The sequence below is a fragment of the Eptatretus burgeri genome, chromosome 16 (genome assembly GCF_056783735.1).
Source record: "Eptatretus burgeri isolate ZD-2024b chromosome 16, Ebu_testis_v1, whole genome shotgun sequence".
Classification (NCBI taxonomy): domain Eukaryota; kingdom Metazoa; phylum Chordata; class Myxini; order Myxiniformes; family Myxinidae; genus Eptatretus; species Eptatretus burgeri.
In genome coordinates this window covers 48,796,245-48,818,180 of record NC_140976.1, presented here as the reverse complement: position 1 = coordinate 48,818,180, position 21,936 = coordinate 48,796,245, and the positions used below count along the sequence as shown (strand labels likewise).

At 44.6% G+C, this 21,936-nt stretch overlaps 1 protein-coding gene across 7 annotated transcripts in view; it reads left to right on the top strand.

Moving 5' to 3' along the window:
• Positions 1-21,936, top strand: part of HIP1 (huntingtin interacting protein 1) — a 438,658-nt gene that overhangs the window by 192,339 nt on the left and 224,383 nt on the right. For all 7 annotated transcript variants that reach the window (XM_085858611.1, XM_085858616.1, XM_085858610.1 and 4 more), the window contains 6 exons: positions 10,908-10,988; positions 12,223-12,299; positions 13,851-13,912; positions 14,087-14,227; positions 14,472-14,529; positions 16,630-16,705. In XM_085858611.1, coding sequence (XP_085714737.1) covers positions 10,908-10,988; positions 12,223-12,299; positions 13,851-13,912; positions 14,087-14,227; positions 14,472-14,529; positions 16,630-16,705 — 495 coding nt within the window. The remainder of the gene's footprint in view (positions 1-10,907; positions 10,989-12,222; positions 12,300-13,850; positions 13,913-14,086; positions 14,228-14,471; positions 14,530-16,629; positions 16,706-21,936) is intronic.

The following is a 21,936-nucleotide window of genomic DNA, read 5'->3' as shown; positions in this document are numbered from 1 at the left end:
AGATGTGTTTGTGGTTCACTGGCCTTCATCACATGAGATTCCCAAGTGATGGGCTGACATGGCTGTTTATAATTTTTTTTTTAATTTCTTTGTTTACACTGTCGAGGCTCGGAGAAGAGCTAACACAGAGAACATATAACAAGCGTTGCAGGAGACAAGAGGAGGGCAGAGGGAAGTAAAAAACAGTGGGGAACAGAGACAAGAGGAGATCTGTGGAAAGGAGAGGAATGGGGAGAGGGACACAGGGTAAACAAGATGGACACAACAAGGACGTTCAGGTCCTTACACGACAGACAAGGACTTTCAGGAAAGAAAGCAGGAAATTTGAAGGAGGAGTTGATTAGTGGGTGTAGAAAAGATCTCGGTTTTGGATGGGATGGTCGTGATGATATGGGATGATAAGAGATGGTGGTGAACAGCTATTTTGAAGACCTGGAGGGAAGAGTGGGATTGAAGAGAGTGTGCAAGTTTTTTCCAAAGGTGGGAAAATGAGGAATGAAAGGGTGAAGGTGAGCAGTGATTCTTGATTTTGGTCGTTTTACCAAAAGGGGGTTGTTGGCAGACCTTGAGTGCCCTGCGGAAATATGGGGGGTGGGGGGGACATTGGCAGACAGCGCAGGGGGGTGGGGCGAGACCGGAGAGGAGACGGTAGAATACAGAAAGATGACCGACCTGCCTGTGATGAGAGAGTAAGAGACCCAAAGACGCAGCCACATCGCGAGAGTTACCAATGATCCTAAATGGCTTTCGGTAAGGGAACTAACTATAAGTTTCCCAATTCAGTGATGCAATATGCAAATCCTGTTCAAATTTCAAGTCAATCGGATGAAAAATGACAATTTTAGAAATTCGACCTCAAGATGACCTTTGCCTGTGACCTGAAAATGAATAGGCTTCTCAGTTGAGACTACCACTTCAACTTGAGTTTTGCGAAGATCGGTTTTAAATTGTGAGCTGTAGGCGATTGACAGACAAACAGAATAACAAATTCGACTGACCAATATACTTGAAAAATCTTCCATTTTGCAAGGAACAAACAAACAGACAGAAAGGGATGGAAACATCACCTCCTTCACTTTCCGTGGCGGAGGTAATAAAGATCGCTACAATTTAACACAGGTGGAGGCCAATTAACTTGGTGTGTGGTTTTGAAGGTGATTGATTACACCTGAGCTAATTTACAATTGCTATTATCAGGGAGGTGGAAACTTATCCAACAAGATATTTTCGCTGAGTAATTTTTGATTAATTTTCTGAAATTTGTAGAATTTGTTTTTCACTTGGAAGTTGTGGGTGACGATGTGTAAATAAAGTTGGAAAAAGTCCGATTTATTGTAATTTACTTCCAGGATATACAGCAACAAAAGTTGATATTTTTGAAAGGGGGTGTAGACTTTATTTTGACACTGTGTATGTACATACATCTGAAAATCATACAATACAAACGAACAGGGCTGATCCGATCTCCAAGAAATTTTGCATATGTGTTGGTGCCTAGTGCAATTAAAATCAGTGGAAATTACCATTTTTTACTCTTGTATTGTCTGTCCAGTGTTCTTGTGCACTTCAGTTCAGTATTTGTGTGTGTGTGTGTGTGTGTGTGTGTGTGTGTGTGTGTGTGTGTGTGTGTGTGTGTGTGTGTGTGTGTGTGTGTGTGTGTGTGTGTGTGTGTGTGTGTGTGTGTGTGTGTGTGTGTGTGTGTGTGTTGCAACCAAGGACGTTCTTTTTGGCCCTGATATATTCCCAGTCAACACACGTTGTCGAGGAATTAGCCCACTATCCTTGGCACAGGGTCATTAATATAGAACCACGAGATTATCGAGGCCTGATGCTCCTGAAACAACTCGATCAACCAACACATCAACTTGCATCCCACATACAAAGCACAACGCAATCAATTAGAACATCAACAAAAGTGGCAGAATAATTTGAATACAGGGAGCCTTGTTATTAGCAATGACTTGAACCAATCCACGACGCAAGCCTTCCCCAATGAAACTTAATGCGGTGTACTCAATGCCCCTGAGGAAGAGTACTAGCTTGTTCTTGAAACGTCAGGCTTTAATAAATAATATATTATTTTACAGCTCAGTGTGCTACATTTTTCTAATATGAATCCTGAGCTGCAAAGTTTCTGACATGTACATATATATATATATATATATATATATATATATATATATATATATATATATATATATATATATATATATATATATATACCCTTCAGACAAAAGTAAACTCAATATCCTCCACTGATTCAATTTTTGTCTCATCTGATCGCAAAAAGTTCCCCACATGCCTGCAGTGTCATTAAGATGCTTTTTCGCAAACTCCATGCAAGCTTTTAGATGTGTCTTTTTCAGTAATAGCTTCTCTCTTGCCACCTGTCCAGAGAGGCAGCTTTGTGAATGGAAACGCGATATTGTTGATTGATGAACACTGACTCCCATCCTGGACACAGTCTTGCAGATATTTCAGTCATTGTTGAATTTGCAGTGACATCCTGAACCAGTTTCCTGCTTGCCTGGCTGCTGAGTTTGGATGCGTGAGCTGATCTGGGTTGAGACTGGGTGGTATGATACATTTTCCATTTCTTAATGATGGATTTCACCGTACTCAAAAAGATAATGAGTGAATTTGAAATCTTCTTATAACCCTCTCCTGAACGGTGCTTCTCCACTACTTTATGTCTGACTTATTTGGAAAGCTCCTCGGTCTTCATGTTAGCCTTGATGTTTGACCAAGTGAGTTGAACCTTAAAACTCCTCAGATAAGTGGGAGAGCTTAATTTTTTTTCGTTAAACCACTCATTACATACAGGTGAAACCTACTACAGTTACTTTGTAACGTTTCAAATAAACAATTTTCTCCTGAAGTGATTTATGGTTAATTAGGCAAAGGGTTTTGAATACTTATACAACTGAGAATCATCTCATTTTTTTTCTGTTGATCTAAATTATTCACATTTTATCTGCATTTCTTGAGCTTTGTCACTTTGGAGTGGTTTGTGAAGACTCTATAGCCCACATTAAGTTTGATTTGAAAGATCAAGATCAGATGGCATCAAAATGTGAAAACGTTGGAGGGGGGTGAACACTTTTGCAGGCCACTGTGTGTGTGTGTGTGTGTGTGTGTGTGTGTGTGTGTGTGTGTGTGTGTGTGTGTGTGTGTGTGTGTGTGTGTGTGTGTGTGTGTTTTATTAGTGTGAAGTGCAATGTTGATCATTTCACTTTGTTGCAATGTGCCTTGTACTCCATGAAGCTGAAACTGCACCATCATCTTCCCTTTATCGTCATTTTAACTCGATGACTACAAAGGTGTTGATCAAGAATATCAAATATGTGTTTGGTAGCTTTCTCCTAATTACATTTTCAATCGATTTGGACATATTTGTACTCTTCTTTTCACCTCAAATACTACCCCCCCCCCCACCCCAAAACTCCAACTTTGATCATCGTCGTTATTACCACCTTCTGGACACGGCGGTTTTCATCTGATAATGTGGAGAATATTCAGACCAGTCCTAACTCTGCCTTTATGGTTGTTGCAGGTCGCACTAGTTCCCGTGTTCTGCTACTCTCACCTCTGTCTGCTTTTTTTCAGCTTGCACTTCATCTTTGGTTGCCTCCTGGTTGCTTGCAAAACAGCCAATATCACTCCCATATGCAAACAGGTGCAAAAACAGCTCCTTCAATTAGCATCAAGCAGCTTGGACACAATTAGAGTTTAGCATGTTGTACACGTCGGGTTATTTCCAGCTTGTACACTAAAAGTTGTAAAACACCATGGATGACATCATCTTCCCTCTTGTGAAATGGCCTGATCTCTAATCATAGTTTTTGTCAATCACTGTTGGATTTGCTGCAGCTTCTCTTAATAATGCATGCAGGCCTTGAATCGGAAAGATGTTTGGGCTATGTCTCTGGACATATCACATACCTTTGAGATTGTCTGGCACCCTCCTTGCCTGCCAACTTTTCTGCCTATGGCAAACAAGAACACGTTCTCCCGCCCCCCCCCCTCCGCCTTTGCTCCTTCATCTCTTCCTTGGACGTATGCAGTCGGTACCTACAGTATATCTTCATGGTATGTGCATTTATCTCTTCTCCCAGTGGAGGTTGGAGTGCCCTAAGGTAGTCTCTTGGGCCAAGTTTTTTTTCTGCAAAACTATAACTTCAATCATGCCTTAGAAAACCCTCTTCAGCACTTTGCATACATTCTGTATTATATATTTCGCTCCAGACCATTGACAGACCAGCAGCTGCTTCATTCTTGTCTACAGACCTAGAGATAATTAGATATACGTCTGACACATGGAACATGTCATTCAATGCAGGTAATTCTCACATTCCCATCTCGTCTGCAAAAGGATCATCCAGCAAGCCCTCCTGTTTATTTTCCTTGATTCGCTGTTGGAGGAGGTTCAGAACGGCAAGCATCTCGGTATCACGATAAGCTACAACCTCTCCTGGGGAGACCAATATGTCAAAGTTGGCCTCCAAAGCCCATCGCAGACTGGATAATCTCCTCCCTCGGTCAATTTCAATTTCTCACAGCTTGTAAAGCCTTTGTCCACACCTCTATGGAGTACGACGTGCCCTGCAGGAGCTGATGTTCCTGCTTCCGACCTCACACCAACGGATCCTGTGTAATCCAAAGCTTTCAACATCATTTGCATCTTCCACACAAGTATTCAAAGTTATTCTTTTTAAATCACTTCTGTTGTTTGAAGTAAATGTTGTTCTTTCCTGTTGTTTTTTTTCTTCTATTTCTTCCCTTATGCCATAGAGTGAATAGGAAGATCTTCAGCTTGATATGAATCTTTCTTATGTCGAGATGTAAATATCAGACCTCTGAATATGCCGAGCTTGCAATACACTTGCATCACAAAAGTGGTAATTTATTTTACTTTATATTTTTCTCTGCAAGATATAGGCTGATGGAAGAGCGAGGTGATTGGGGGGTGGTGGTGGTGGTGGTAAATGGCAACAGATTGACAGTTGTGCAGTGGGGGAAGCAGTTGGACACAATAAGCAATGGAATGAATGATCAGGAAGAGGAACAGGAAAGAGGAGCGACAGAAAGAGAAGGGAAGGAAACACAGGTAAAATACATGTTAGTAAGAAGGTTGGATTAGGTAAGGTTAATGGGTGTAGAAAATGTTGCAGGTATTAAGTTGGGGGGGAGGGGGTGACACGAGATGGTGATGTACCAACTGCTTGAAGCCCGAGAGCAGTGCTTCTGAAGCTTTTTCGGTCAGCATGTGAGACCCTTGGTCTCAGTGTGAGACGTCATATACCCATTCTCAATGCTGACTCAGTCATTTCGATTCTGTACTATGTGTACAAACAGCTTCTCTTTCCATGCCTCGAAATGAAATGTACGTAATGTACCCCCTGATGAGGGATCATGTGCCCCTTGGGGTCTACGGACCCCAAGTTCAGAACTGCTGCTCCATATGGAGGAGTGTAATTTGAACAACATCAGGAATATACAGTAGTTCCACATGTTGGAGAAGTGAGGAACGAAAGAGTTGAGTTGTGCTATCGGCCTTAATTTTAATTTTAATAGAAATGTGGGAAAATAACATCGAAGACCCACTTCCAAACTTCGTTTGTATTTCACTCGAGTGTGTTCTAAGACACTCCTATTTGAGCCTGAAACAAAAGGGAAATTTATTTGTGATTATGCTGTTGAAGCTTACACAATTGTACTTCAGTGGTTATTCAGCGAATGAGGTGGTGCTGAAGTGTGGACGAAGCTCCCACATTTTCATGCAGGACACATCGTTTGCACATCCTCCCAAAGTATAACGGTACTGTCATATTTTTTATTTTGAAGTTTCCTCAAACTTGCCATGAAAAAGTACAGAGTGAACCAAATGAATTGGTAAGCCTTTTTTTCTATTCCTGATTAAATTAACTTGATATTTCAATTGTCTGAGGGTTTTATAATGTTTTTGTCGATTCCCATGTGAATGCAAAAAACAAATGAGTATACAGCACTGGAATGACATCCTGTATTTAAGATGTTAGGTTGCAATGCCATGTGTTCGAGAAAGAACTCTGAGCGTTTCCACTTGTGCGTTCGTTCGCCTTATCTCCTCGTCGGTGATATCGATGCAAGTACTGTATTGGGTCAAAATCAGTCCCAGACAATGATGATCAGTGGGCCGGTGTATGTCTTCCCCACGGGTCTAGTGAAGCCAACGATGCCGGTAAAGAGCATCTGGCATTCCTTTCCCTAAATATGACAGCAATTTGCAGCACCTGGTTTGTGAAAAGGAAGATCAAGAAGCATCTCTGACAGCATCTGAGATCTAAAGAGTGGAACTGCATTGACTGCGCAATGATGCGACAGAAAAATATGAAGTCGTGTCTGGATGTATCCCTGATGAGAGGTGTGGAATGTCATATTGATCATGAACTGCTGTGTCTTGAAGTGTGACTAACAAAGACGTGGAAGCTACACCCAAGCGATCTGCGAATGGGAGGAAGATGTGCTGTGAAGATGCTATGTGATGGCCCTGACGGCAACACTGTGAACACTCTAAGAAGGAGATTTCAGGAGCAACTATGTCTCAGGTTGAGAGAACATTGGCCAACATCGAACATTTACACTACGTAAGAGAATGGACTGTTATGAGATCCGTGTTGACCGAAGCTGCAGATGACAGCTTAGGTTATGAGAAAAGGAGGCAGCCTTATTGTTTCAGGAAAGGATATGAGGCAGCCACCTTGGAACCATTTTTCAGTAAAAGAACAGCTTGTACTCTAAGTGGCTCTCCTCAGGGTGTGAAACGGATAATATAAAGTTTGCTAAGGCACATTGGGAGACTAGTTGGGCAAGTGAGAGTGGTAAAGAACACTGGTGGCAAGCAAAGCCAAGGAGGTGCAAGAGTACTACGTGCCTTATGAGCTTTACAAGGATGATGAAACTGCACTACGAGCCTTAGATCATGTTAAAAAAGGAGATTTGTGGGAAGAAGGCATGGTAGTGCATATGAGACGTGCAGCATTGAAGGAAGGGATTGATTCCGTCAAGGTATGCAACTATTAAGGATTAAGCTGGAGCCTTATGCACCTCAATCCAAGCTCAGCAAGAGCGATGGAAGAAATAAATACTTCTCAAAAGTGTTGAATGTTCAGAGTCGTTTTAACATCACTGAGGTTGAATACACTTGTATGACTGACTCAGTCCTGCCGTTTTCTTAAAGCCATTCCTGTCGCATCATTGGTCTTGGACATTTATTTTGATTTGTTCTCCATCCCCGGTGAGCTGACCAATTATTCTGAGCCATTCCGATGAACCTTCTTTGTCGATGCCCAATCTGTCAAACTTTTTTGAAATAAAATATTGCTCTTTTGTCATTCTCCCAATTGTCAGTGTATAGATGTTGGTATTTCACTTTATATTTTTTATTTTGTCTTTTTTTGCGATCATTGGGGCCATTTTCGTTGCTGTTTCTGTTTTATGTGACATCTTCCATTCACACCTGTCTTTGGACATTTTTTGCTCGGTGGGTTAGGGTTACCTTCTCTGGTTTGTTGTCTCTTTGTTTTCATATACAAACTGGATTTGGTGGTCTGTTGAACCTTTCACATAATCAGCCAATCCTACAGTTGTAATTCTTTGCATTTGGTCTCCATCTGTCCGCTACCTCTGACTCGTCTCGGCAGGTATATTCTGAAGAAGCATTGATTTTTGTAGAACATTTTGTGGATCGTGAGAAGTTTTTCCTTGTTTTGATATCTAGCTTGTTGATTTCCGCTTGTGGCCAATTTACTATTCCGCAGCTGTACTGGAATTCTGGTATTGCGAGTTGATTAATGGCTTTGATTTTGTTCCTGGGAGAAAAATATGTTTTCAGGATCGTCCTCGCGCTACGCAGGCATTCATTGGTATATTGTTTTGTGCATTTGTTTGTGACATATTTGGTGGCCCTATTTTACTCCAATGTATTTGTCTGATGTTTTGTTTTCTTGCTCCTGTTTGGTTGTATCTCGGTCGATATTTATGTTGTCAATTTTTGTTAGTCCAACTTTAAGAATGTGCCCTTGGTGCACTTATTTATGCTAAATTCAATTTGGATGTCATTTGAGTACCGTATGACGGATTTGAGTTCTGATAATTTTCCATCATTCGGTGCGAAGAGCTTTAAATAATCCATGTGCAGTAGATGTGTCACCTTTCCTGTCTCTTTGGATATTATTGTCTTGATTACCTAGCAAATACCACCCATCAATTCATTGATGGGAATACTGAGAATTGGGGGGCGAGGGGGTGGGGGGGCAAGAGGAGAGAGAGGAAGGATAAGAGGGGAGAGTGAGGAGGAAGGATAAGAGGGGAGAGTGAGGAGGTGGGAGAACAGGGGAGAGTGAGGAGGTGGGAGGGCAAAGAGGGGAGAGCAAAGAGTGTGGAGGGGGAGAAAGAGAGAGAGGAAGAGAAGAGAAGAGGAGAGGAGAAGAGAAGCAAGGAGAAGCTTGTGGGGGGGGAGGGGGGGAGAGCGATGCTTCACCACATGTCACTATACATCCGGGAGGTAGGCGGTGTAAGGAGGGGGTGGGAGTGAGAAGGATGGTGAAGCAAGGAGGGTGAAGTGGGGAAGGGAAGGGGCTGTTCTGGACGTGTGTTTGGGAGTGGAACTTGAAGGGAGGGGAATGGGGGGTTGGACCTGCAGATCTTGGGAGGGCCTTGAGGTGAAGCGGGGGGGGAATGGGCCCATCTTCCGGCATTATTACATGATTGAAAGAAATGGGATAACAGGATAGCAAAACCACCCATCACTTTCAACCAGCATGTACCATTTTTAAAGAGATTATAACATGGGCTTCCCTTGACTCGAACTGCAGCTGCCACCCTTTTTGCCTGCTCTGGAACTGGATCTCTCCAAGGGGTTCACACACCACCGGAGTGCCAAAGAATGCGCGAACTGGACAAACGAACACCCCTCCAGGAGCCAGACCCGCCACTAAGCCCAAACCTGCAGTCCAAACCCCGAATCCCAGCTCAGGCCAAGAGACCCGAGAGCCCATCGCACACTTTCCTCAATGCTTATAAATGCCCGGAGATGCCAGTGTTTTGTGCCTTATTGAACATGTCCAAACACTGATAAATGGAAGGTTTTTGAAAGTGGCAAGAAGATGATTTATGTTCTCCAGTGTTCAAGTGTATAATGAAGTTGAAATGCAATAGAAACTTTAAACATCGTAGAAAATAAAATTTGGAAACTAACAGCTGCAGCTGCTTTCATACACCACCTTCATGTTTTTGTTTTTTTAGTACGTCACCTTGAATGACACATTAAATTAGTTATTCGTGCCTGTAATTTGTGTCCTTTATGACATCCTAAGAACAATAGTTTTCCTGTTTGGAATGATTTTCAATTTTGTTTGACTGCCAGACAACGACAGACAACGTAAAAAATATATTTCAACTCTTCTCTGCGCATGTGCGATCGTGACAAATTGAGCCAAAATACTTCTAAAGTTCAGGTTAGTTTTTTGATTCATGTTCAAAATACTGCAGAACATGCAATTTAAATTAAGTTGTTGGATCATCAACTGACATTTGTAGACAGAAGGACAGACAGACAGACAGACAGAGAGAAGTAAACCAATTTCCGAACCTTGCTTTTCACACGTGTGGGTTAATGAGTTTGGTTATTTGTGGGTTGATCTTGTACACTCGCACGCATTTTATCATCCATACATGTGGGCCACCATCACAAGCTTGTTTGTGGTTTATTCAGGCTGTGGATAATTTGGTTCTTCTCGTTTTACAATTTTCGAGTATCGCCTTGTTTAGTCGTACATGTTCTATTGTTCCGGAGCACCTTCTCTTCCACCCCTTCTGTTCTCGGCCTCCTTGTTGTGTGAGGTGGTGGTACATCTTTTCCGTGATGATTCCGGTGAAAAGTTTGCATGTTGTTGTTACAGACATATTATTGGTCTCGACTTGTTAGATAGCTGGGTTTCTTCAGATTTTGGGATTATGATGAAGATGTTGCCGTCTGTGAGCCATTCATCCACTTCCATTTTCCTCTTGGATAAGTTCATTTGGATGCTCGAGCGAAATGATTGTGCAGAGCATTTAATTATTTCAGCCAAAAGTTTGGAATTTAATCCGGGCCAGAGCTTTTAAAATTTGGCGCTTTTTATTGTTCAAGGAGGTGCACACGTGTAATTGAGATGACCCTGCAGGTGAAATTAATTAGGACCGTGAGAGCAACCACACGCAGCACTGAATTAAAACAGCTAGTCAGACGTATGTTAACAAGGAGCGACAGTTAGCATATTAAAACAAGTTTTCTTTAAGATCATAAAATGACACAAAATATAATTAGTAAAATCCAATAAAAAGTGTAAAAATATTATTTATTAGATATTCATATAAATACATCATTAAAAAAAGAATGACCGCACTGTGGTCACAAGATGACACAAAATATTTTTAGCCTCTGTCCACTCAACTCCCTAAACCTCGCTCATGTTCCACGTGTCTACATGGTGAAAGCTGGGTCTGAGAGTAAAAAAAATATCATCACCCATGGTTCAGGTTACATTCTCTAATCTGTCTCATTTACCTTGTGTGCAGTAGATGTCTGTCTGTCCTGTCTGTCTGTAGTGCAGTAGTGCACTGTCCAGATGTAGTGCAATCTGTCCTGTGCTCCGATGTGAATGAACAAGAGCAGATAGATAAAATTCATAGTGATTCTGAATAGGGGATTTACTTCATATCAGTGACCGCAGGTTTGGTGTGTGTGTGTGTGTGTGTGTGTGTGTGTGTGTGTGTGTGTGTGTGTGTGTGTGTGTGTGTGTGTGTGTGTGTGTGTGTGTGTTTTCCTTAACCGTCATCTTGTGATGTCAACCTCACGGATCGTTTGTTCGTCTCCTCCATTGCAGGGTCATCTCAATGAAGGATACGGCAAAATGGTCAGCACTTACTTGCGTCTGCTTGTGTTCAAGATGGACTTTCACTGCAAGGTACATCATGTTCTCATCACTCAACGGATCGTGCAATTTTATGCTTCGTTAATTCTCGCCGCCATGCCTCAGATTCACTTTCTTTGGTGCTTCTAAGATTTACTTTCAAGACCTAGATTCAATTAACATTGCTGAACGATCAACACCCTGATGAAGATCCTCACCCTCGAGTGGGGAAGGAAATTTTGCGGCATAACTTTCGTCCACGTGTTCGTGTTCATTGTTGCAATTCGCTCACGGAACCTCATTGCACAGCAGGCTGTTGCCTTTTGCCTACTATCTACTATCTGTTGCCTACTATCATTTTAGCTAATCCTTGAGCCTTAACTTTAATATCATGATATATTCATTGAATTTTGTGAACCCAATATTTTTTGGGCCGCATGTGATCTTTCCAAGTCATTTCTGCCATTTTCGATTGCGGTTATCCTTTCTTTGAGCTGTTCAATAACCAAGTTGCTTTTGCATCCTCGAAAGATTGTGAATTTGACAAGCTCGACCGAGGAGTTCTCCAGATCATGGTGCAAAAGCGAACTGATAGAGCAATTTTATCCAAAGGCCTTGTTGAGAGAGCGAACTCTTGTGCAGACTAGATTTTCCGATGTAAATTATCAGATTTGGCATGCAATAGTGGAGTTATTTGGCTCTAGCACTGAAAAGTACCATTTGCTGAGTTATGATGCTGTAAGTTGCTAGGGGCAGTGTTTGACGTTTGACCTTTTTGAGAGTGGCGAGAGGAAATAGCTCCATTTAGAAGCAATGCACACGATGGCATTGGGTCGTGAAGCTTGCTTAGTTCCAAAGTGGCTGCCACAGCAGTTTGTTTCCTTTTTAAAATCTGACAGATGTCTCGCAATGCTGAAAAGGTTTGAACTGGTGACCTTCCCATTAGCAGGCAAATTGCATTGCCGAAGTAAAACGATCAACAAACTACAACAGCTTGGTGGACAACACCCCCTCACTTATTCTAAGCTCGGCATGTAGATTTATTGATGGGTGTTCAGACGACAATAGAGGTAAACAAAAGTACAAGCAGATGTACAGACTAGGACATGAAATGTAAGATCATTCACTGTTATGGGATCAGGAACCGTCTGCCGAATGACCTATTGCTGCGCGGATCCTATCTCAGATCTGCGTTTGTCAAACTGCATGTAGCTGGAAGAGGTTATGCTTCTCTTAATTGAAGCAGACAGATGTACAGATGGTTGAAAGGGTGCAATCTGTTTTACAGAATCCTGCATTTCCCTGCAATCTCATGCTGAGTGATGAGCAGCTGGAGAGAGCTGGAGAGAATGACGTCAACAACTTGTGAGCGATAATACTGGGTGGAAGGGGAGAAGTTTGGGTGTGGATTGGTGAGGGTAGAAAAGGGGGACAGAGGTCTAAGTGATCACTTTGCAGAAAATAATAAATCATGGATTGAATGTAGCAGGAGATGAGATAGGAGGGAAGCTCATGATAATATGGTAGGGAGGTAAAGCAGACCTGCAAGGTTGAAGATGGGCAGAAAACTGGTTGAGAATGAAGATTTGCTAATGATTTCCTCCTCCGTGATTGCATGTATCCCAATGGGCCAGTGTTGATAAGATGCATACAGCCTTGTTTGTGGAGGTTCATGCAGGACATCAAACTAGCATTATGCGATTTCTATGGCTGGGAAGCCAAATCAAATTGCAGGAAATGATGTAAATTGTTCGTGCCCGCAGAGGTTCGCTTTGCTCGCGAAAAGCCATTATTTAGGCTGTGTTTATAACTTCACGGCTGATGAATCGCACCGCTGTTTGTTTCACACGAGCGGGCGACCATTGTGTCCCCTGTAATAACCACAGCGGTTTGTTGAAACATTTGCTGGTTCTGTTTGGAGGTGCAACCAGAGCATGGCGGACAATTATTCACAGCCACGATCTGAACCCTTTTTTATTTTTATTTTTTCCTTTTATTTCAAATTTTCTGCTCCAGAATGTACTTTGGTTTGGACGTCAGAGGGTAATGGTCAGTGATTAATGTGATGATTCTTCATGCAGGCGACTATTAATAGCTTCCACATCCTATCACTGTTGGCTTTCAAACTCTCCTGTACAGAACGGCAAAACAAACCACACTGTGCTGACGGTAACTCAGTGGGATCACAATGCATCAGGGTAAGACAAACAGCGCATGGTAAGCGGTCTCTTGTCATGTGGGACTACAAGGAAGGTTCGGCACAGGAGGAGGCCATTTGGGCCCATATCCACATCCCAGCACTTCCACTGACACAAGGGAATATCATTTTCAAATGACACCACGATATCTTTAAACACCGTAAATCTCATGTTGACAGGGCAGCCATGTTTTTTTTTGCCCCTTTCCGTTGGGTGGTGTGCTCTGCAATGGAGCACATCCTGCTGATATTGCACCAAAAAGGCAGTTTTTAACTTCCTCTGATGCCGTTGGCACTCGAACACCGAGTGCACTTCCAACTGAGATATCCTTACACCAGGGTGTCCAACTCAACAGGAATCGGTAGTCTCATGTAACTCACACGGTGAAAGGTTATTTCCTATGGTAAACAGACCTTCAGAACCACCTTGTGCCAATTGGAATGATGTCAGGGCTATATCCAGCAAATAAAGAAAGGGAGACATTAGAATAATTAAAATTGCACCAGTAAACAGAAGAACAATGAGCAGTCAAGTATTAATAGTTTTCCTGAAAGAATGTAACATTGACTATGTAATCACAGACAAACAGCAGGTTTGAGAGAAGGATATAACATTGACCCTTGATGAAGGAAAAACAAAGGAACGGGCCTGTACAAGGGTAACGCCTTAATGAGGCATGGTGTGTCGCTCACACAGTTCCGATGCCTCTTTCTGGCAGCTTCCAGCTGACGGTGGAAATGTTTGACTACATGGAGTGTGAGCTGAGTCTGTTCAGTGCCGGTACGATGTGGTTCATGCCTTGCTTCCACACTTGCTTCAGGCGATAACTTGCTGTGCACATCATGTTTGCATAAGGTCTAACGAGACAGTCTCAACCTTGTGCATGCCATTTACCTTTTAATTTCCCTCATTTCCCTGGTCTTCATGCGAGGTAACTCCTCTCTGTCCCATTAGTGTTTGGATCGATGGACATGTCTCGACCTGTGTCCATGACCACGCCAGGCCAATGTCGCTTGGCCCCTCTCATCCCGGCTGTGCTGGACTCGAGCCCTCTTTATGACTTCATCGTCAAGCTGCTCTTCAAGCTTCATTCTTGTGTGTGCAATGGGATGCTTGGAAGGGCCTAATAGATTACAGGTGTAACCCACCTTGTACTGGGAGCATATAATTGAGATGGTGTAAAAACAAGGGGAAGAGAAGTGTGCAGGTAACACAAAGGGTGCATAAAGAAGAGGGATGTGTGAATGAGTGAATTGAAAGTGATGGTGGTGAGGGTATGTGTAAAGCAAGGGTTTGTGCGAGTGAAAGGTGTCTGCATCATTCTTCCTTTCTCTCACAGGCCTTCCAGCAGACACACTGCAGGGCCATCGAGACCGTTTCAAGGAGCAGTTCAAAAGGTAAGAGTGAGTCCAAGTATTCATATTATGGGTTTGCTTTTCCAAATACAGGTACATTTGCTCTTCAACAGAAAATGTGGAAATAATTTAAAAAAAATTGTTATTGAGAAATTAATTTGTGTTTCCACTGAGCCAAGGTACATGTGCAGGAGTAAATGTTAGAATTGCTTGGAGAGTCAGACTCAAGAGGTGAACACTCAAACATGAGGCTTCATTTTTTTTTTAAGAAAGAAAACAAATGTAAATACAATGTGACTATAAATACCAGAAACACCAGTTTCCTGCGAGAGCAGGCAGCCGGAGGAGTGGGGTGGGGTGGGGGGGCAGAGAGGGGGTCATCTGCTATCCACATACCATGTGGATAGCAGTGTGTTAATATTATTATTATTATTATTATTCTTTAATGGTCACAATCATTCCCACCTTCTTGCTTGGTTGGCCGGGGGGGAAACTTGGCCCAAGTATTTCACGAACAAGGTGGCCAGGCCTGACGGTCGATTCAGGTTCTGGCAGAAATTTTTAATTTGTCCATGGTGCTGCCATTCACTCGCCTACTCTTCAAGAACACCAGGGGATCTTTAACGTGCACCAAATAATGCCAGCAGATCGGATGCCCAGTGTAACGTTTATCTGAGCAACGGCACACACATTGATGCCTGTGAACGGCACTCACAATGAATCCCACTGGGATGAAAGTTTATAGATGGGCTGAGATTCAAACTAAGGCTTGACAGCTTGGTGGTGAGTGTGCGTATCTCCCGGCCATCTTACCAGCCCTCGTGTTAATATTATTATTATTATTATGCCATTATCCTCAGACAGAATTGACCGATTAATTTGTGGTTATAATAATTCCAGGATGGAATTCCGCAGGCAGTTCATCATCCAGTGATCTAGTCCAGTCTTCCAACTGCCACAGGAGCTGAGTTAGGCAAGACGTCGCAGGGGTTAATCCATGTTGAGCATCGGAAAACAAGTCATGTGATATCATGTGCTTTACTACGGCATCCCTGAATGTTGGCTCCATGACCAGAAGGGCGTTTCACAGTGCAAAGATGTCAAGATCCAATGCTGTCACGAAGCACATGAAAAGCTAAGCTCACCGATTAGTTTCGCCCTAATTGGGGCTCGTCAGGGCAACACATCGCTGTTTCATCCACTTGGTGGCTTTGAAACCTCATGGCTTTTAAACGGATTCATCACACACCCCTAACTGTGATTGTTGAGGACACTTCAGGGTTTTTAAAAATGTGAAGCTCACTGCAGATAAGCAGTCTTTCAGCTGCTACACTGCGTCCGTAGGTCAGTCAGCTAACTTTTTGAGCGATGTCAACCCATCCCTTGAGAATCGCTCATTGAGAATGGAGTGGATTCCTCTGTTGAGTTGAGATGGCACAGCCTTTTTCAATGTAGTTATAATAGGGGTGTTTTTTTTTTCATTGATAACTAACTACTCCAATGCACTGCAATTGAGGTGACAAAAATTTGCAATCTTCAGAGGAGCAAAACAAAAATAATTGAGAGGATTCTCAGCACTGCACAGAGCAATTTACAATGACATCAAGATTTGGATGTATCAGTTGTATGTCACACTTAAGGGTTTTGAAAACGTAAAGTTTAATGATCCAACTTCAGTTTCTCCTTGTGCCGTGACCTGGCCTTGTCAAACCTCGCTGTCAGCCCATTCCATAAATTGGCACACTGAGGGTAACCTTGTTACAATAAGGCCAAAGACTTTTCATAATCACCGAGACATTCCACACCGTGGTTGCCAAAAGTGGCTTCGACTGACAATCGGTGATTTTGCTCAAGTGATGTATTATGACAGAAATTACTTCTCAGGCAGAATGTTGTGTCAGGATCTTTTCATTTTAGTGACAAGGTGTTGAGCGGAGAATAAAAAGATGTGTGAACAATGGTTTACATGCATGTCTGTTGACAGATCATTTGACTCGTGGCAAAGTCATACAGCCCTTCCTTAAAAAAGATCTTCAACTTTGAGTTAAAATCACGTGTTGTGTGAATACATATCATGGACCTTTTAGAGCCATGAACATGTTTTTTTAGTCCGTGGTTATCTCTCCATGTGTGCTCTTTCAGGCTCCGTGAATACTTCCATCGTTCGAGCAATCTACAATACTTCAAGCGCCTTATTCAGATTCCACAACTCCCAGAGGTACATCACCATGCGCCACAAACTAGTCCTTCAGGCGTGTGTGTGTGTGTGTGTGTGTGTGTGTGTGTGTGTGTGTGTGTGTGTGTGTGTGTGTGTGTGTGTGTGTGTGTGTGTGTGTGTGTGTGTGTTTTTTATATCTGGTAAGCAAAATGTGTGTAATCTCCAAGGTGTTGTGATTTTTTGGAAGGTGATGTGAATGATTTATTGTATTACAACCTACTATAATTTATGATTAGCATGTTTAATTGATGATAAGACATTAAACTCTTTGACAAGACATGTGGAAGGTTTGATTCGTGAGGTTGCATTGTTTAGTTGATTGGCTCTGGACACAGCTGTGGCCATGGACGCACGGTTTGGGGAGATTCTGGGGTAACAGGGTCAAAACCCCGAGGAGGAGTGGAGACCAGCTGATATAGGCAGTCAGAAAAGCCATCAATCACTCATAGGTTAACCCTTTGAACCTGAGCTGCCGTAGTACCAGCCGCTATTCAAACCTCCATATACCCGAGCTGTTGGTTTGCCAGCCACTATTCAAACCTCCATAGAACGAAGCGGCCGATTTACCAGCCGCTATTCAAACCTCCACATACCCGAGTGGCCGGTTTACCAGCCGCTATTCAAATCTCCATATACCCGAGCGGCCGGTTTACCAGCCGCGATTCAAACCTCCACATACCCGAGCGGCTGGTTTACCAGCCGCGATTCAAACCTCCACATACCCGAGCGGCTGGTTTACCAGCCGCGATTCAAATCTCCATATACCCGAGCGGCTGGTTTACCAGCCGCGATTCAAACCTCCACATACCCGAGCGGCCGGTTTACCAGCTGCCATTCAAACCTCCATATACCCCAGCCGCCGGCGAACCAGCCGCTATCCAAACCTCCATAAACTCGAGCGGCCGTTTCACCAGCCACAATTCAAACCTCCATATACCCGAACGGCCAGTTTACCATCCGCTATCCAAACCTCCATATCCTCGAGCGGCTGGTTTACCAGTTGCTATTAAAACCTCCATAAACCCGAGTGGCTGGTTTACCAGTTGCTATTAAAACCTCCATATACGCGAGCGGCCGGTTTACAGCCGCTATTCAAACCTCCAGATAACCGAGTGGCCGGTTTACCAGCAGCTATTCAAACCTCCATATACCCGAGCTGTTGGTTTACCAGCCACTATTCAAATATCCATATACCTGAGCGGCCGGTTGACCAGCCGCGATTCAAACCTCCATATACCCGAGCTGTTGGTTTGCCAGCCACTATTCAAACCTCCATATAACGGAGTGGCCGATTTACCAGCCGCTATTCAAATCTCCATACAACCGAGTGGCCGGTTTATCAGCCACTATTCAAACCTCCACATAACCGAGTGGCCGGTTTACCAGCCACTATTCAAACCTCCATATACCTGAGCGGCTGGTTTACCAGCCACTATTCAAACCTCCATATAACCGAGCAGCCGGTTTACCAGCCACGATTCAAACCTCCATATACCCGAGCGGCCGGTTTACCAGCCGCGATTCAAACCTCCATATACCCGAGCGGCCGGTTTACCAGCCACTATTCAAACCTCCATATAACCGAGCAGCCGGTTTACCAGCCACTATTCAAACCTCCATATACCCGAGCAGCCGGTTTACCAGCCACTATTCAAACCTCCATATAACCGAGCAGCCGGTTTACCAGCCACTATCCAAACCTCCATATAACCGAGCAGCCGGTTTACCAGCCATTATTCAAACCTCCATATACCCGAGCGGCCGGTTTACCAGCCACGATTCAAACCTCCATATAACCGAGCAGCCGGTTTACCAGCCGCTATTCAAACCTCCATATACCCGAGCGGCCGGTTTACCAGCCGCGATTCAAACCTCCACATACCCGAGTGGCCTGTTTACCAGCTGCCATTCAAACCTCCATATACCCCAGCCGCCGGCGAACCAGCCGCTATCCAAACCTCCATAAACTCGAGCGGCCGTTTTACCATCCGCTATCCAAACCTCCATATCCTCGAGTGGCTGGTTTACCAGTTGCTATTAAAACCTCCATAAACCCGAGTGGCTGGTTTACCAGTTGCTATTAAAACCTCCATATACGCGAGCGGCCGGTTTACAGCTGCTATTCAAACCTCCATATACCCGAGAGGCCGTATTAAGAGCCGCTATTCAAACCTCCAGATACCCGAGCGGCCGGTTTACCAGCAGCTATTCAAATCTCCATATACCCAAGCGGCCGTATTAAGAGCCGCTATTCAAACCTCCAGATACCCGAGTGGCCGGTTTACCAGCAGCTATTCAAACCTCGATATACCAGAGCTGTTGGTTTACCAGCCACTATTCAAATATCCATATACCCGAGCGGCCGGTTGACCAGCCGCGATTCAAACCTCCATATACCCGAGCTGTTGGTTTGCCAGCCACTATTCAAACCTCCATATAACGGAGCGGCCGATTTACCAGCCGCTATTCAAACCTCCAGATACCCGAGCGGCCGGTTTACCAGCAGCTATTCAAATCTCCATATACCCAAGCGGCCGTATTAAGAGCCGCTATTCAAACCTCCAGATACCCGAGTGGCCGGTTTACCAGCAGCTATTCAAACCTCGATATACCAGAGCTGTTGGTTTACCAGCCACTATTCAAATATCCATATACCCGAGCGGCCGGTTGACCAGCCGCGATTCAAACCTCCATATACCCGAGCTGTTGGTTTGCCAGCCACTATTCAAACCTCCATATAACGGAGCGGCCGATTTACCAGCCGCTATTCAAACCTCCATATACCCGAGCGGCTGGTTTACCAGTTGCTATTAAAACCTCCATAAACCCGAGTGGCTGGTTTACCAGTTGCTATTAAAACCTCCATATACGCGAGCGGCCGGTTTACAGCTGCTATTCAAACCTCCAGATACCCGAGTGGCCGTATTAAGAGCCGCTATTCAAACCTCCAGATACCCGAGTGGCCGGTTTACCAGCAGCTATTCAAACCTTCATATACCCGAGCTGTTGGTTTACCAGCCACTATTCAAATATCCATATACCCGAGCGGCCGGTTGACCAGCCGCGATTCAAACCTCCATATACCCGAGCTGTTGGTTTGCCAGCCACTATTCAAACCTCCATATAACGGAGTGGCCGATTTACCAGCCGCTATTCAAATCTCCAATCAACCCAGTGGCCGGTTTATCAGCCACTATTCAAACCTCCACATAACCGAGTGGCCGGTTTACCAGCCACGATTCAAACCTCCATATACCTGAGCGGCTGGTTTCCCAGCCGCGATTCAAACCTCCATATACTCGAGCAGCCGGTTTACCAGCAGCTATTCAAACCTCCATATACTCGAGCAGCCGGTTTACCAGCCACTATTCAAAAGTCTACATACCCGAGTGGCCGGTTTACCAGCAGCTTTTCAAACCTCCACATTCCCGAGCAGCCAGTTTACCAGCAGCTACTCAAACCTCCATATACCCGAGCGGCCGGTTTCCCAGCAGCTTCTCAAACCTCCATATGCCCGAGCGGCCGGTTTACCAGCAGCTTCTCAAACCTCCACATAACCGAGTGTCCGGTTTACCAGCCACTGTTCAAACCTCCATAGACCCGACCGGCCGGTTTACCAGCAGCTATTCAAACCTCCATAGTCCCGAGCGGCCGGTTTACCAGCAGCTTCTCAAACCTCCATATACTCGAGCAGCCGGTTTACCAGCAGCTATTCAAACCTCCATATACTCGAGCAGCCGGTTTACCAGCCACTATTCAAAAGTCTACATACCCAAGTGGCCGGTTTACCAGCAGCTTTTCAAACTTCCACATTCCCGAGCAGCCAGTTTACCAGCAGCTACTCAAACCTCCATATACCCGAGCGGCCAGTTTACCAGCAGCTATTCAAACCTCCATAGACCCGAGCGGCCGGTTTCCCAGCAGCTTCTCAAACCTCCACATAACCGAGTGGCCGGTTTACCAGCAGCTACTCAAACCTCCATATACCCGAGCGGCCGGTTTCCCAGCAGCTATTCAAACCTCCATAGTCCCGAGCGGCCGGTTTACCAGCAGCTTCTCAAACCTCCATATACCCGAGTGGCCGGTTTACCAGCAGCTATTCAAACCTCCATATACTCGAGCAGCCGGTTTACCAGCCACTATTCAAAAGTCTACATACCCGAGTGGCCGGTTTACCAGCAGCTTTTCAAACTTCCACATTCCCGAGCAGCCAGTTTACCAGCAGCTACTCAAACCTCCAGATACCCGAGCGGCCAGTTTACCAGCAGCTATTCAAACCTCCATAGACCCGAGCGGCCGGTTTACCAGCAGCTACTCAAACCTCCATATACCCGAGCGGCCGGTTTACCAGCAGCTTCTCAAACCTCCACATAACCGAGTGTCCGGTTTACCAGCCACTGTTCAAACCTCCATAGACCCGACTGGCCGGTTTACCAGCAGCTATTCAAACCTCCATAGTCCCGAGCGGCCGGTTTCCCAGCAGCTTCTCAAACCTCCATATACCCGAGCGGCCGGTTTACCAGCAGCTATTCAAACCTCCATATACTCGAGCAGCCGGTTTACCAGCCACTATTCAAAAGTCTACATACCCGAGTGGCCGGTTTACCAGCAGCTTTTCAAACTTCCACATTCCCGAGCAGCCAGTTTACCAGCAGCTACTCAAACCTCCAGATACCCGAGCGGCCGGTTTACCAGCAGCTACTCAAACCTCCATATACCCGAGCGGCCAGTTTACCAGCAGCTATTCAAACCTCCATAGACCCGAGCGGCCGGTTTCCCAGCAGCTTCTCAAACCTCCACATAACCGAGTGGCCGGTTTACCAGCAGCTACTCAAACCTCCATATACCCGAGCGGCCGGTTTCCCAGCAGCTATTCAAACCTCCATATGCCCGAGCGGCCGGTTTACCAGCAGCTTCTCAAACCTCCACATAACCGAGTGTCCGGTTTACCAGCCACTGTTCAAACCTCCATAGTCCCGAGCGGCCGGTTTACCAGCAGCTTCTCAAACCTCCATATACCCGAGTGGCCAGTTTACCAGCAGCTATTCAAACCTCCATATACTCGAGCAGCCGGTTTACCAGCCACTATTCAAAAGTCTACATACCCGAGTGGCCGGTTTACCAGCAGCTTTTCAAACTTCCACATTCCCGAGCAGCCAGTTTACCAGCAGCTACTCAAACCTCCAGATACCCGAGCGGCCAGTTTACCAGCAGCTATTCAAACCTCCATA